Source organism: Gorilla gorilla, chromosome 2, assembly GCF_029281585.2.
Source record: "Gorilla gorilla gorilla isolate KB3781 chromosome 2, NHGRI_mGorGor1-v2.1_pri, whole genome shotgun sequence".
Lineage (NCBI taxonomy): Eukaryota > Metazoa > Chordata > Mammalia > Primates > Hominidae > Gorilla > Gorilla gorilla.
Genome location: NC_086017.1, coordinates 52,451,478 through 52,466,402, shown reverse-complemented (window position 1 = coordinate 52,466,402; position 14,925 = coordinate 52,451,478). Strand labels below are relative to the sequence as shown.

At 42.2% G+C, this 14,925-nt stretch overlaps 1 protein-coding gene across 20 annotated transcripts in view; it reads left to right on the top strand.

The window, feature by feature from the left end:
• The window catches only part of SEC22C (SEC22 homolog C, vesicle trafficking protein), a 54,684-nt gene extending 40,104 nt beyond the window's left edge, over nucleotides 1-14,580 (top strand). For 5 of the 20 annotated variants that reach the window (XM_055381377.1, XM_055381375.2, XM_055381376.2 and 2 more), the window contains exons 5-8: nucleotides 392-490; nucleotides 3,183-3,301; nucleotides 4,884-4,949; nucleotides 7,459-12,958. In XM_055381377.1, the coding sequence (XP_055237352.1) occupies nucleotides 392-490; nucleotides 3,183-3,301; nucleotides 4,884-4,949; nucleotides 7,459-7,659 (485 nt within the window). In that variant the 3' untranslated portion in view covers nucleotides 7,660-12,958. Of the gene's footprint in view, nucleotides 1-391; nucleotides 491-3,182; nucleotides 3,302-4,883; nucleotides 4,950-7,458 lie in introns of all 20 variants that reach the window. The other 15 variants (XM_055381387.2, XM_055381383.1, XM_055381384.2 and 12 more) reach the window with 4 other exon arrangements.
• The last annotated feature ends 345 nt before the right edge of the window (nucleotides 14,581-14,925 follow it).

Genomic DNA, 14,925 nt, shown 5'->3' with positions numbered 1-14,925 from the left:
GGGAGGCCAAGTCAGGCGGATCACTTGAGTCCAGGAGTTTGAAACCAGCCTGGGCAACATGGCAAAACCCCATCTCTATCAAAAATACAAAAAATTAGCCAGAGGTGGTGGCTCGTGCCTGTAGTCTCAGCTACTGCAGAGACTGAAGTAGGGGAGTCACCTGAGCCCGGGAAGTCGAGGCTGCAGCGAGCCATGATTGTGAGCCACTGCACTCTAGCCTGGGTGACAGAATGAGACCCTGTCTCAAAAAAGAAAAAAATTGACTATTATGACAGTGGATTGGTTTGAGGGGAAGCTATTGTGATGAAATTCAGGAGCTGAAGAGTGACTTGGCAGGTTATTTTTGTTTTTCTTTTCCTTCTTCTTCTTCTTTTTTTTTTTTTTCAAATAGAGACAAGGTTTCACCATGTTACAGCCCAGGCTGGTCTCGAACTCCTGGGATCAAGCCATCATCCTCCTGCCTCGGCCTTTCAGAGTGCTGGGATTACAGGTGTGAGCTACCGCGCTTAGCTGGCAGGTTATTTTCTTAATTAGGGTGAAGTCTACAAGTTTATTATTTTTAAATTTTATGTTTTTATTTATTTATTTATTTAAGTCCAAGTTGTTCTGACAGAACTACAAGTTTAAATGTTATAAAGAAGATTCATTCTCTTTTTCTGTAAGTTATTTATTGAACTGTATAGATTGGTATTATATATATTATATATAAAATATATATAATAATAAAACAATTATTATTTATTTATATATATATATATATATAGAGAGAGAGAGAGAGAGAGAGAACCCTATCATCTTATTTACTGAAATGTTGTAGATCTGAAACCCCCACTCTTCTTGTTGGAGGGAGGACAATGGGGATGAGAGCGTTGGACAGGGGGCTGGAGCCAGGGCTTCTAACATTCTCACTGTCTGGCTGTCTCTGAGACCTGGGATCTCCCTCTATCCCTGTGGATTTCAGAGACCTCATGTGAAGGAAGAGGTCTTAATGAACGTGATCACAGTGTGCTGACATTCCATGCCTTTGTCATTAATGTCATTAGCCACTTAATGCTTATCACATAACAAAGTATGATTTTTTGCATTCCTGTTTATAGTTACATACAATTAAACTAATATTTAATTAAATTGGATATTTACATTCGAAGAATTCTATAATGGCATAAGAGCTGAATCCTTTGCTAAAAGAACTGTCTACACTATAATAGTCTTAATTACTTTGTTTTTAACTGTTTTATGCTAAACTCATTTCTTGAATTTTAAAAGTGATGTATTATATTCATGGTTTTGACTTAACTTTGTGTTTTAGTTTAATGTGTTTCAACCAATACTTGGATTGGCTCTCATTCCAGTCAGTAAGTGGTTCTAGTTTATGTTGAGAATAAACTTAATTTTTGTAAAAGGAAGACTGGGTAATTGAGCTCCAAGATTTTCCCTTACCATATATGAATGCAGGCATATCTTTGTAATGTGTGTTTTGTTTTTTAAACACTTAGACAAGAGGAGCAAATCCAGAAAGTGTCACCTTGCCCGTCTTTCTAGGACATTTTACTGTGATTTGATTTACCCTATTGTCCTGAGGCTAGAATCTTTACAGGTAGCATATTCTGTTGTAACAGTAACTTTTAATTGCTCAGTGGAAACTCTAACACACTAACAATAGGCATAAGTTGGATTGTGGCGAGGTATTTGTGTGTGTGTGAAATATAAGGGTAAGAAAGGAGTATAGCGAGAGAATGGGAGGGACACCATTTAATTGTGTGAACCAAAATCAATTTCAGTGGTTATCTTTACAGAGAAAATGAGCATTTGTTCTAATTATAGTTCTAGAAACAGCTTGTAACCTGAATAATCAATGTTTCCCTCTTTCCAATTATTTTAGAATTTTAAAAATTGCATTTGCTGTGAATTGCTCTAGAAGTGCACGTGACATCGCATATTGTTATTGTCAGAGAAAGAGGACAAGTTGAATGTTGAGGCATATAATAGAAATGCTTTAAACATTTGACAACCAATTACAAATAAAGCCTTGGTCCTCTCTGGTAGTATAAGAAACTGTTTTATTTACTTACTTATTTAATTTTTTTTTGAGACAGGGTCTTGCTCTGTCGCCCAGGCTAAAGTACCATGGTGGGATCTTGGCTTACTGCAACCTCCACCTCCAGGGCTCAAGCTATCCTCCCACCTTAGCTTCCTGAGTAGCTGGGACTACAGGCACATACCACCACACCTGGATAATTTTTGTATTTTTTTTTTAATAGAGATGGGGTTTCACCATGTTGCCCAGGCTGGTCTTGAACTCCTGAGTTCAAGTGATCCTCTCACCTTAGCCTCCCAAAGTGCTGGGATTACAGGCATGAGCTACTGTGCCTGAACTTTTTTTTTTTTTTTTTTGAGACAAGGTCGCTATGTTGCCTAGGCTTGAGTGCAGGAGCGCAATCATGGCTCACTGCAGCCTCAACCTCCCAGGCTCAGGTGATCCTCCCACCTCAGCCTCCCAGGTAGCTGGGACTACAGGTATGTGTCACCATGCCTGGATAATTTTTTGTATTTTTTTTTTTTGTAGAGACAGGGTCTCACTATGTTGCCCAGGCTGGTTTTGAACTCCTGGGCTGACGTGATCTGCTGCCTGCCTCAGCCTCCCAGAGTGCTGGCATTACAGGTGTGTGCCAAAAATTGTTTTAGGATTTTTCAGCCTGATCCCTATTGACATTTTTGCATCAGATAATTCTTTATTTTGGAGGCTGTCCTGTGCATTCATTGTAGGATGTTTAGAAGCATTCCTGGCCTCTATCCACTAGATGCCAGTAGCAGCCTGTCTCTAGTTGTGACAACCAGAAATGACTCCAGACATTGCCAAATATCCACTGGGGGGCAGATTGCCCCTGGTTGAGAACCACTGCTTTAGATAGAAAAGAAATTAAGCACTTGAAAAATCTGTGCTTGCCTGGAAAAGAGCCTTTTTCTGGAAGAAACTTTACTCAAATACCCACATCCACTCTGTCCATCATTTCTTGCCTTTTTTACCTCTAACTTCTGCTGCTTTTACAATTAATATGTTTGTAATTCTATGTTTAACATAGTGAACCTATCATTAGTGTAGGTCTAGTTAATGTCTTCATTTATTTTTCTTTCATATAGAAATTACTTACACTAGACACTTGTTTTTTTCCATTGTGAAGCTCCTAATTTCCGAATGGAACCAGTGACAGCCCTGGGTATCCTCTCCCTCATTCTCAACATCATGTGTGCTGCCCTGAATCTCATTCGAGGAGTTCACCTTGCAGAACATTCTTTAGAGGTAACCTTTTTTTTTTTTTTTAAACAGTTTAAATTGAAGGACATATGATAGAAGAAAGTGATAGGGATGCATTTTATCTATAAAACTGAGGTTTTCTAATTTTTCAAAACTAATATGAATTTTATTATAAATTTTATTCTTTGTAGTAAGTGAATGAATATGAAGGTTGCTCTTTTATGTCTATTGTCCTAAGAGGCAGGAGGGACCTGCCAAGATATTGGTAAGAAATGGAGAATTTGCTACAAGGACATTAGACCACCCTGTGGCTCTTGGGACCGCAGGAGTCACTCCAGGGACTGGATTATTTACCCAGGACAAAAGTTTCATTCTCTGATTTTAAGGTTCAGGCTCTTTTTCTCCTGAGAAAAGGTTGTCCCATAATCTGATTTGTATAATGCAGATGCCACCTTCCTTGTGTCTTTGTCGAAGAATTATATGTCACTAGGAAGTTCCTTCACTGGTCTGCTCATTTCAAAGGAACTTACTATTTCAGTGCTTTTTAAAAACAGTTTTAAAATTTTGAAGTATTTTAAGAAGTATTTCAAGAAGGTATCGGCCGGGTGTGGTGACTCACGCCTGTAATCCCAGCACTTCTGGGAGGTTGAGGTGGGTGGATCACATGAGGTCAGGAGTTTGAGACCAGCCTGATCAACATGGTGAAACCCCATCTCTACTAAAAATACAAAATTAGCTGGGCGTGGTGGCGCATGCCTGTAATCCCAGCTACTCAGGAAGCTGAGGTGGGAGAGTCGCTTGAAACTGGGAGGCAGGGGTTGCAGTGAGCCAAAATTGCGCCACTGCACTCTAGCCTGGGCGACAAAAGCAAAACTCCATCTCAAAAAAAGAAAACAAAAACAAAAAAGAGGAGGTATAGAACCATTATTAGCATCAACAAATAGATATTACTTTTAAAGATAGTGCCACCATACTCACACCCATGCATATAATGGATAAAGTCTGAAGCATGACTGTTGTTGAACCTCAGGAGACTGATGTAGACTGACCTGTTTGGAGAATGGCAGCAGGCCTGTGTTATGAGTGGTAACTGCCTGTTACCACATCCTGTCTTTGATCAATGTGTGTTGTGGTTTCTACTCTTATTGTTTATGATTGCTCTTAGCCAGATACTTACCAACTGTCTGTTTGTTTGTATACATTAGAATTAGTACCTGGCCAGCAAGATGGTTAAGACATAGTCCGTGCCTTGGGGGCTCTCATGGCCCAAAACAGTGTGTGGTGGCAATCCTAAGGAGGCAGCAGTGCCTGGAGATGGGAGGAATTAGAGAAAGCTAGGTCTTAGCAGATGCTTAGGTTTCTGAGAGGTGGAGGGATTGGCGGATCATTCCAGGTTGCAGACTTAGCACAATCACATGGTGACAGGAGGCACATGCTGTGACCAAGCTGTTGAAAACGATTGTATGCTAACCCTGATCTGGTGCATAAACAGGAACTTGTGTCTCACCCAGCCAGGGATTTTGTACTGTCAACCATACCAGACAGAAGGCAGAGTAAAGTGCTTTATGTCACAGTGTTTCCTTTCATCTAAATATCCCTTTCCTTGTGTTCCTTGTATTTGTTTTAGGTTGCCCATGAGGAAATTGGAAACATTCTGGCTTTTCTTGTTCCTTTCGTAGCCTGCATTTTCCAGGTGGGTGAAACGATATTTTGGTCAGTGGATTAAATCCATGACCTTACTTTGTTCTTCTGTTCATCTATCAGCAAGTTTCTAGATGTGATTTTTGTTCCACCAAGGTCATGGTTCAAATCATGGACAATACCAAGCCCTTAGTGGAGGACCTTAGGCCCATCCTGGCCAGTCCTCTCATTTTACAGAGGAAGAACTTTGTGCTCAGAAAGGGAAAGCCCCTTGTTCAAGGCCAAGGGGCTATTGACAGCAGCAGAACAGAAACCAGCAGTTTGGATTTGACTTCCCAGAAGGGAGGGATGAGATTTCATGGGGATTGGATTAGGCCTGACTAGTGAGTGGCAAGATATTGCCTTGTGCTTATTATTAGGACAGTCCAAGCACAGAAATGTCCTTCTATAAAAGTAGCATCTGTGTATGTAGTTTTTAAAATATAGGTCTAGGCAGGCATTGTGGCTCACACCTGTAATCCCAGTACTTTTCAAGGCCAAGGTGGGAGGATCACTTTAGGCCTGGAGTTTGAGACCAACCAGGGCAACATAGCAAGACCCCATCTCTGAACTTTTTTTTCTTTTTTTTTTTTTTTGAGACGGAGTCTTGCACTGTTGCCCAGGCTGGAGTGCAGTGGCACAATCTTGGCTCACTGCAAGCTCTGCCTCCCGGGTTCACGCCATTCTCCTGCCTCAGCCTCCTGAGTAGCTGGGACTGTAGGTGCCCACCACCACACCTGGCTAATTTTTTTTGTACTTTTAGTAGAGACGGGGTTTCACCATGTTAGCCAGGATGGTCTCGATCTCCTGACCTTGTGATCCACCCGCCTCGGCCGCCCAAAGTGCTGGGAATACAGGCATGAGCCACCGTGCCTGCCCTCCGCAAAAAATTTTTTAAAAAATATATACATATATAAGACTAGGTCAAAGAACTGCTGTTTGTTGTTGTTGTTGTTGTTGTTGTTGTTGTTGTTGTTGTTTTAAATAGTAATACCTTCTGACTCAAACCTGTTCTTTAGGAACTGAAGCAAACATTAGAACATTAACTAGAGAGTTTTGATTAGTTATTTTCAAATAAGCTGTGTACTAAGGGGTGGCATAAAGAGGCGCTTTTGAGTCCCTCATAGGCAGAGTTAATTCTAGTGAAAGCCTGGCTCTAATTCTCCTTCCTTGTCCTCCGTATGGACTAGGGTTTTAGCACTGTCTCTGAATATATATTTTTTCTCCCTTTTTTTAAAATTAAAATTTCTGTTCTTAGGACACTTTCCTTCTCTTCCACATACATCCTAGAATGGTTTATTCTTAAGAATTACTCAGGCCAGGTGTGGTGACTCATGCCTGTAATCCTAGCACTTTGGGAGGCCAAGATGTGTGGATCACTTGAGGCCAGGAGTTCAAGACCAGCCTAGGGAACATGGTGCAACCCCATCTCTATTATAATAAAAACACAAAAATCAGCTGAGTGTGGTGGTGCATACCTGTAGTCCCAGCTACTTGGGAGGCTTAGGCATGAGAATTGCTTGAACCCTGGAGGTGGAGGTTGCGGTGAGCTGAGATCACGCCACTGCGTTCCAGCCTGGGCAACAGAGAAAGACATTGCCTAAAAAAAATGAAAAAGCATTACCTGATTATGCAAAAAGAAATTTTCAACCCATGAAAATGCACTCATTTTTTAGAAAACAAGTCTCCAAGACCTTGGACATAGCCAGTGGCAGTTTCCTAGAGCTATGTTTTAGGACTGCAGGGATTGTACAGTTCCACCTCATTCCTTCAACTGTGTTCCTAGTTGGATAGCTCACTCCCTCCCTCTGTAGATTGAACCTTTGTCAGATTGATCCATGTTCAGCGATGTCCTTTTTAAAAAAAAAAAAAAAACAAAGCATTGAACCAAAATGCCGTTTCCACCTTTTGCAGAACAAGAATGGCCCCTTTTATGTGTGATAGTCATACACAAAATACCAGTCACTCTCCCTGCTGTGAGACCTTTCCCTGACTCAGAGATGCTTTGAAAGACATGATAAGGAGGGTGCCCAAGGGAAGAGTGGTGCTCAATGTAGTCGTGGCTCAGGAGAAACCAAAATAGTAAAAGCATGGCTTTCTCTCACCAGCTTGCTTGCCTGTCCTGGCTCCCTGAAGGAAAACTTCACTGGGGGGCCAGTCAGTCACGTTAGGGTCCCTTGTCTGCAGCCTGGCTGTCTGCAGCTTACGTGCAGCTCTTCTTTCTCTACTGCCAACAGCCTGGTCATTTCTGTCTATTTCTTTAACTTCTTTCAGATGTGCCATGCACTGATTCTTCCTGTGACATCTATTTCACTTTCCTTTAATCTTCCAAATCCTCACTTTCATCCAATAATTAGCAGCAGCCTAACCAGTGGGTCCACGCTTTACTGTAATGAATTCAGTTTAATCAGCTAATGTGAGGGAAATGACACTCTTCATGGAAGCTGTGGGAGGTGAATTTTGCATATGATCTAGTGGCCATTTTATCTCTGATTGGAATTCCTCTTCTGGTCTCATTTCAGTGTTATTTGTACCTGTTCTACAGTCCAGCCAGGACTATGAAGGTGGTGCTTATGCTGCTCTTTATTTGCCTGGGCAACATGTACCTGCACGGGCTGAGGAACCTCTGGCAAATCCTTTTCCACATAGGAGTGGCTTTTCTGTCTTCATATCAGATACTAACAAGGCAGCTTCAGGAGAAGCAGTCTGACTGTGGAGTATGAGGATGACACTGTGATGAATGGATTCTTTGATTTTCTTTTGAGGATCAATCTATGTTTCTCTTTCTGCTTCTCTACTTTACACTCCAGTTTCCATCCTTTTCAGCCAACTGGACTGAAAAACCAGGAATTGGGGATGTTAAACAGTTGCAGTGGAAGTCATGAGGTTGCTTGATACCCAGCCTTGGTTCTGTGCCAAGCATTACTGCAGGATCTCCATCCAGTTCAGCACGTTTACTTAGGACAGCTGGATCTGGGGGCTCATCCAGAAAGAGCTTTATTGGAAGAGAGAAAGGAAATATTTTGGTCTTTTAAGTTGAATGATACAGTAAACCACTTGATTCAATAACACTGGTTTTAGTAATTGGGAGTTGTCTCCAAGGAACCACTTTAAAATCCAAATCAGCTTTCAGTCTAAATATAACTTGATTAGTTTTTTTTTTCCAGAGGGTCAGTACAGGATGAATTAAAAACCTAAAAATATGGTTCATAAATGTAAGCTAGATAAATTTTGTTTACATTTTTTCGATATCTTAGGTTCGATATACCTTTGGAATATTTAATTATATTTTGGATATAAATTGGACTTCATTTAGGGTGAGGGCAAACTTAAGCTGAGAAAATGGTTAAGAAATCTGAGTTTATTTAATTTATATGTAACCTTTTATGCTGGTGGGACTGTTTGGGTACAGAGATGTTTTATATTTATTTGCAGGGTATATCTGAATATTTTAAAAATTAATTGAATAACCAGTACTACTAGATGATAAGTTTGTCAGCATGAGCAGAAATGAGAATTTCAGGTTTACTTACAATTGACCACAACCTGGAGTAGGTGAATGAACATGGATTCAGTGGCACTTTACAGATCCGCTTGGGAGGGGCTGCTGTCATCAGCCTTTTCAGTAGAGCTGAGTGCCTGTTATTTTAATGATGATAACTACTGTACCCTGTGTACCTGTTCCCAGAGCGCCTCCAAAATTAATTACTCCTCTGCACCTTTCCCAGTCATCTTAATTAGCTTGAGGGCCTCATTTTTTATGAACAAGAGTTAAGTAGCTGTTAACTTTTTAAAGCTTGATAGAGACATAATTAACACATACTCTGGAAAGTTACTCTCTTTCACTGTCAAAAAATTGATTGATCACAGTTTTCCAAAATATGGTTCTGGATAAGATCCCTTAAGTTTCCTGAAATTTCAGCCTGGCTTGTTTTATACCACGCAGGAGGTCATTTTGGGAGTTTGCTCTTTGGATTGTTCTTGGTAGAAGTCTGGAATCTGAATAGTTCAATCACAGTTGCATGGAACACTTTGCGTGTTCAACTGCATTATGTAGTCTTGATAAATTTTTAAAAATCCTATTTTGATAGTTTTTAAAAGTGGAAAACCATTACAAGAGTTGAGTAGATAGGGAATGTAAGAATGTAGTTTTAGAAAAATTCAGTTATATTTGGTTATCACTGGTATTGTATTGTTATTGAGCTACCTTGTTATCATTTTAAGAAAAATAAGTTTATATACTGGGAACTATGTTGGGAAAATGTTGCCATAGTAACTTTATTTTTTATAATAGAATTTTCTATTTTTGACCAAACATAAAATATTTGGATATGGGCCAGGCATGATGGCTCATGCCTGTATTCCCAGCACTTTGGAAGGCCAAAGCAGGAGAATCGGTTGAGGCCAGTAGTTTGAGACCAGCCTGGACAACATAGTAAGATTCATCTCTACAAACAAAAAATTAGCCGGATGTGATGGCACATGCCTGTAATCCCAGCACTTTGGGAGTCTGAGGCAGGAGGATCCCTTGAGTCCAGGAGTTTGAGGCTTCCATGAGCTATAATCACACCACTGCACCCCAGCCTGCATGACAGAGTGAAACCCTGTCTCTAAAAAGTCTGAATATGAAAATTATATTGGCAACATACTCAGACATAAACTCCAAAGTTGTCTCTACACTGATTTCACATCTGCATAATTTTCTGCATACCCAGCAGGTGAATTTTCAGTTTTTCTGGGAGACAATTTTGAAGAGATGGTGAAATAGAATGGGAAGTTAAGGAGGGGAGGTAAAATGTTTTAAATGAGAAGAACAAAAAAGCTTTAAAAGTCAGTAACACTTCGGGAAGCTGAGGTGGGCGGATCACGAGGTCAAGAGATCGAGACCATCCTGGCTAACATGGTGAAACCCCATCTCTACTAAAAATACAAAAATTAGCTGGGCACGGTGGCTTGTGCCTGTAGCCCCAGCTACTCAGGAGGCTGAGGCAGGAGAATCTCTTGAACCCGGGAGGTGGAGGTTGCAGTGAGCCGAGATCGAGCCACTGCACTCCAGCCTGGTGACAAAGCAAGACTCCGTCTCAAAAAAAAAAAAAAAAAAAAAAGTCGGTAAGAACGGCTTAAAAATGGACTGTTTTCTTTTCCTGTGTGGCATTGGGTTGCTGTGTAGACCTGTACCCTAGGTGCTTTGGGCATCTGAGCCTATGATCCATATTCAGCAGGCAGTAAAGAAACGGTCCTTGAAGATGAGTCCTTCCTGGTAATGCTTCCTGACCACCGAGGCACTACCAGAGATGTTATCCACACCAGGTCGAATGTGTGGATATCAGTTAACATCTACATGGGGTGAGATTGACTTTTGCAAACAAAAGGGAAAAGATGCACTAGAAAAACAGTACAAGTAATGACCACAAAAACATTGTTTGACTGAAATCCAGCTAGCTAAAAGAATCCTCAGCTCACTGAAGGAAGAGACTGAAAATAGGAAAGACATTCTGGTGATTTCATCCGAGGGAAATCCCCAGGCTTAGGTTTGACTTGGTTCAGGGTTGGAGGTTTATAGCCTCTTGTGTGATCCTTGATACCAGCAAACTGGTTCCAAATCCCAGGAGTTATCCTCACTCCACCATGGACTCACTGTTGTTGTAGCACTTTTGTTTTCCCAATAGTTAAATGCTACCTCTGCAGCTGACCTCACTGGACTAGATCTGGGAATAGATGAAATAATGTTGAAAACAAAACTTTAGAGGTGCCTTCTGGTATCAGATGCTGCAAGGCCTTGAGCATCAAAGTGTGTTAAGTCCCATCTACTGTATCAAGGCCAGAGTGTGGCTCCGTGCTCTTAGGAAGGGTTTCCCAACCACGGGGCCAGAGCCCAAAAGGTTTCCCCTTCCCTAATATGCTAATGAATGAAACATGTAAATCTGTTTTCCCCTGTTAGGCTAGTCTTACTGTGATGAGGACTATACCTGGCTTTCCTTTTCCTGGGTGGAGACAGCTGGGGCATATTCGGGTGGCATTCCCTCTCAGTACCAGAGGCCCCACTGCCTGCAGCTGGAGGCATGTGACCATAAGCTCCTGCTTTTGCTTTTTGGGCTTGCATCCCTCTTTTCTGTGAACTCTGGAGAATGCTGGAATTAAAACATTTAAGCATTTTGATTAAATGAGCTTGAGCTCCTCTGTTCTTTTCTAGGTGCTCTTGTTCTCCAACTCTCCTGCCTCTTTCTACCTCTGCCCTATACACTCCAGCTCTGGAGACAGAGGCTGAAACTGGATTCTCTGGAGGGATGAGAAAACCATCTTTAATTGTAACAAATGGGGTGGGTAGACGAGCTTCAGAGTGGGAGCAGATTGCATTGAGGTTCAACTCTCCCACCCATGCCTGGGAGTCAAGTCTTGGAGAGGAGTAACACTCTTGGTGGTCAGCACAGCTCAGAGTCAAAGACAACAGCCAGCAGGCCAGCAGCAAGGCTGGCTGTGTGAGGCACAGGAAGCAGGGCATAGTTAGGGAGCAGAGCTGGGGGTTCTCTCTCTGCTGGAAGATAGCAGCTGCCCCTTGGCATATGGGGGTTGCACACTGCACCTTGTAGCCAGGGCTGCTATTTGCTGTTCTGTGAAGGAGTTGGCCACTCATTGTAACATGCAGGACAGTGGCCTTCTGAGAACCTGCTGCTTGCTTGCACAGTGCAGCACAAGTGAGGACAGGCAGGGGTGGGAGCATTTATGGTAATCAGATGTGCCTGGCAAGCCCCTGTTCAGACATTGCTCACATTCCAAATGTTTTCGTGTAGAATATTGCACAGGTCTGGGGACGCTCTACCTGTGCCCTGTGAGTGTTAATAATGGTGGAGAAAGAGTGTAGCTGTGCCCTTGAGAGATAAGGTGAGGGAAAGAGTGCAACAGTCAGCTGACCGTCAGCTGGCTAGGCTCTTCACTGAGTCCTATGTTGCAGTGCACAAATCACTGCCCATCAGGCCTCAGTTTCCTCATCTGGTAAATGGTGATAACATCAATCTCCCCCCCTCCCCAGGGTGCTGTTATGAGGGTCAAAAGTGGTAGTGGAGGGTAATACTGGGTGAATCCATTGTGTGTGGGAGGAGAAAGGCTTTACATTCACCTAGTACATGAAGGTTTTTCTGCTTCAGGCAGCACAGCACAGCCATTTCTTCTGGCCTTTACAAAAAGGCATTTTGTTATACTACAGTGTAAACAACCTCATTTTTTTCACTCCAAAAGGTAGCAGCCCCTCTTCTTCCCACCCTGGACCTGCCTTTCACTCCCTGGGCACAGAGCGCATGGTACCATTGATGTTTGGTTTATTCCAGGATCCAAGGAGCTGGTTCTGCTGGTTGGACCAAACTCGTGAGCCAGCCACCCCTGACCCAAATGAGGAGAGCTCTGATTCTCCCATCCGGGAGCAGTGATGTCAAACTTCTGCTGCTGGGGAAATCTCATCAGCAGGGAACCTGTGGGAAAGGGTTTGTCAGTGAAATCTGGGAATGGCTGGATTCGGAAACATCTGCCCATGTGTATTGATGGCAGAGCTGTTGCCCACAAGCACCTTTTATTTAGGGTAAAATTAACAAATCCTTTCTATTCCTCTGACCCATGCTTAGTACATATGACCTTCTTTAACCCTTACATTTATATGATTCTGGGGTTGCTTCAGAAGTGTTATTTCATGAACCATTCATATGATTTGATCCCCCAGGATTCTATTTTGTTTAATGGGCTTTTCTACTAAAAGCATAAAATACTGAGGCTGATTTAGTCAGGGCAAAACCATTTACTTTACATATTCATTTTAAGTACTTGCTGTTCATGTTACACAAGCTTCTTACGGTTTTCTTGTAACAATAAATATTTTGAGTAAATAATGGGTACATTTTAACAAACTCACAGTAGTACAACCTAAACTTGTATAAAAGTATGTAAAAATGTATAGCCATTTATATCCTATGTATACATAAATTAAATGAGGTGGCTTCAGAAATGGCAGAGTAAATCTAAAGTGTTTATTAACATGTGTCTTTGCACTTATGTGAAAAATTCTGAGTTATGGATCCTTTGCTAGACGGTGTGATGTGGGCCTGACATAATGGGAGGGGGTTGTTGAGAGAAGTGAAAGTCAGGTCATCTTGTCCAGTGAGGCCTAGACAGGCGCAAGGGCTCAAATAGTCTTTAGTACTAACCCCCAACCAAAATAGCAGTCACAACAATGCCCTGGGGGCTGGGAGGCCTCCCCACTTTGCAGGCTCTGCCCCTGCCCTGCTATGTGCAGCAGGCACTTTCCGTGCTCTGTGTTTTGGGCTCTTGTCTACTGTGAAGGTGAAGTTTCATCTCCCAGGACCAGCCTGACCACAGAATGGCCACCAGGGGGCGCAGCTGCTGGCCACCTCCTCAGGTTTCCAGCCAAGGGAAGGTGGCCTTTAGCAAAGGCTGTTCCTATAGCAGCTAATAAAATTCCCAGAAAGAAAGCAAATGCACTGTCCTCTCCTGACCATCCTCTAAACACATTGGGGAATTCACTCTCCAAGAGTCTCTGCACCATCTGTCCTGAATCAGAATCTTTTGGAGGAAGGCAGTGACTTCCAAAATAAACATCTGAGTTATTGGGTGCTGGGATTTGGTAGTTGATAGTTTTCAGACGCCATCTGCTTCAACCACTTTTTTGCTCAGGTTGAGAAGCTGAGGCTTGTTCTAGGGAGCCAGTGACAGTAAAGTTTGGAGCTCTGTTTCCCCTGAGGAGGAAACAAGTGGCTGTCCTCCACTTGGCAATACCCACAAAGAATAAAAGATGTTCCTTCTATGCCAGGAGGGCTGGATGAGAAGTTCTGGCTGGTGAGTTGCCTTCTTTTTTCTTGGGGCCTACCCCTTGAAGGGGGCCAGGTAGCAGAAGTGCTACCTGACAGCTGCCAAGCATCTTTGGGCAGTGCTAGTGGAGGAGAGGCTCTAAGGAGCCCACCTGGCTCTGCTGAGTCAGCACCAAGACATTGCTGGGATCAAATGTGGTCAGCAAATTCTATGGAATACATTGAAGAACTTGAAGATTATCTTTGTGGCTTGTGGTGGAAAAGGACTTCTTAAGTCAAATGTGGACGGCAAAATCTGTGGAATATGTTGCAGAACTTGAAGATTATCTTTGTGGCTTGTGGCGGAAAAGGACTGCCTTAAGGCAAAATGATTGATGAATTTGACTATATACAAATAAGGATTTCATGGGCAAAGTTAAAAGAATGGGAGGAGATATTTATGATGCCAGAAACCACTAAGGGATTAATAACAGAAGAAATTCCTGTAAATCAGCAAGAAAGAGCAACCCCACTAGAAAATGTGCAGACAATTAACAGAAGAGAAAACCTAAAAAGCTAATAAGCATATGAAGAGATTTTAAATCATTAATACACATTCAAACAACAATAAGACATCACCTCACACCTATGAGTTTGGCAAATCTTGCAAAGCTGGATGGCACTAAGTGCAAGAGGGAGTGTGGAGATGTAGGACTTTGTGCGAGGTGGCAGTGAGTAGAGAGGCACCGCCCATCTGCAGAGCCATGCCACTGTTAAGAGCTGAATTCTGTTCCCCCAAAATTCACATGTAGAAGTCCCAACCCATGAGAAAATAAATGTCTGCTTAAACCACCCAGACTGTGCTACTTTGTTAGGGCAGCCTAAACAAACTAATACAGCCTACTTACCCAAGTTAAGAGTGCACACCTTGTGAAGTGGAAATTTGACTTCTGGTTATTTGTCCCAGGAAAATTCTTATACAGATCCTCAAGGGGACATGTTCATTGAAGACTTACTGGTGTTGGTGGAAAGCAATCTGTGTATCCATCATGGAAAGAAAGTGTGCAGGCTCACCATGGAGCATCACGATGCAGGCAGATGTACCAGATTTAGATGTAACATCACATGGATGAATCCTCAAAACTTAGAGCTGAGTGAAAAACAACTGTTATATGATAAGAAATATATGCATACAAG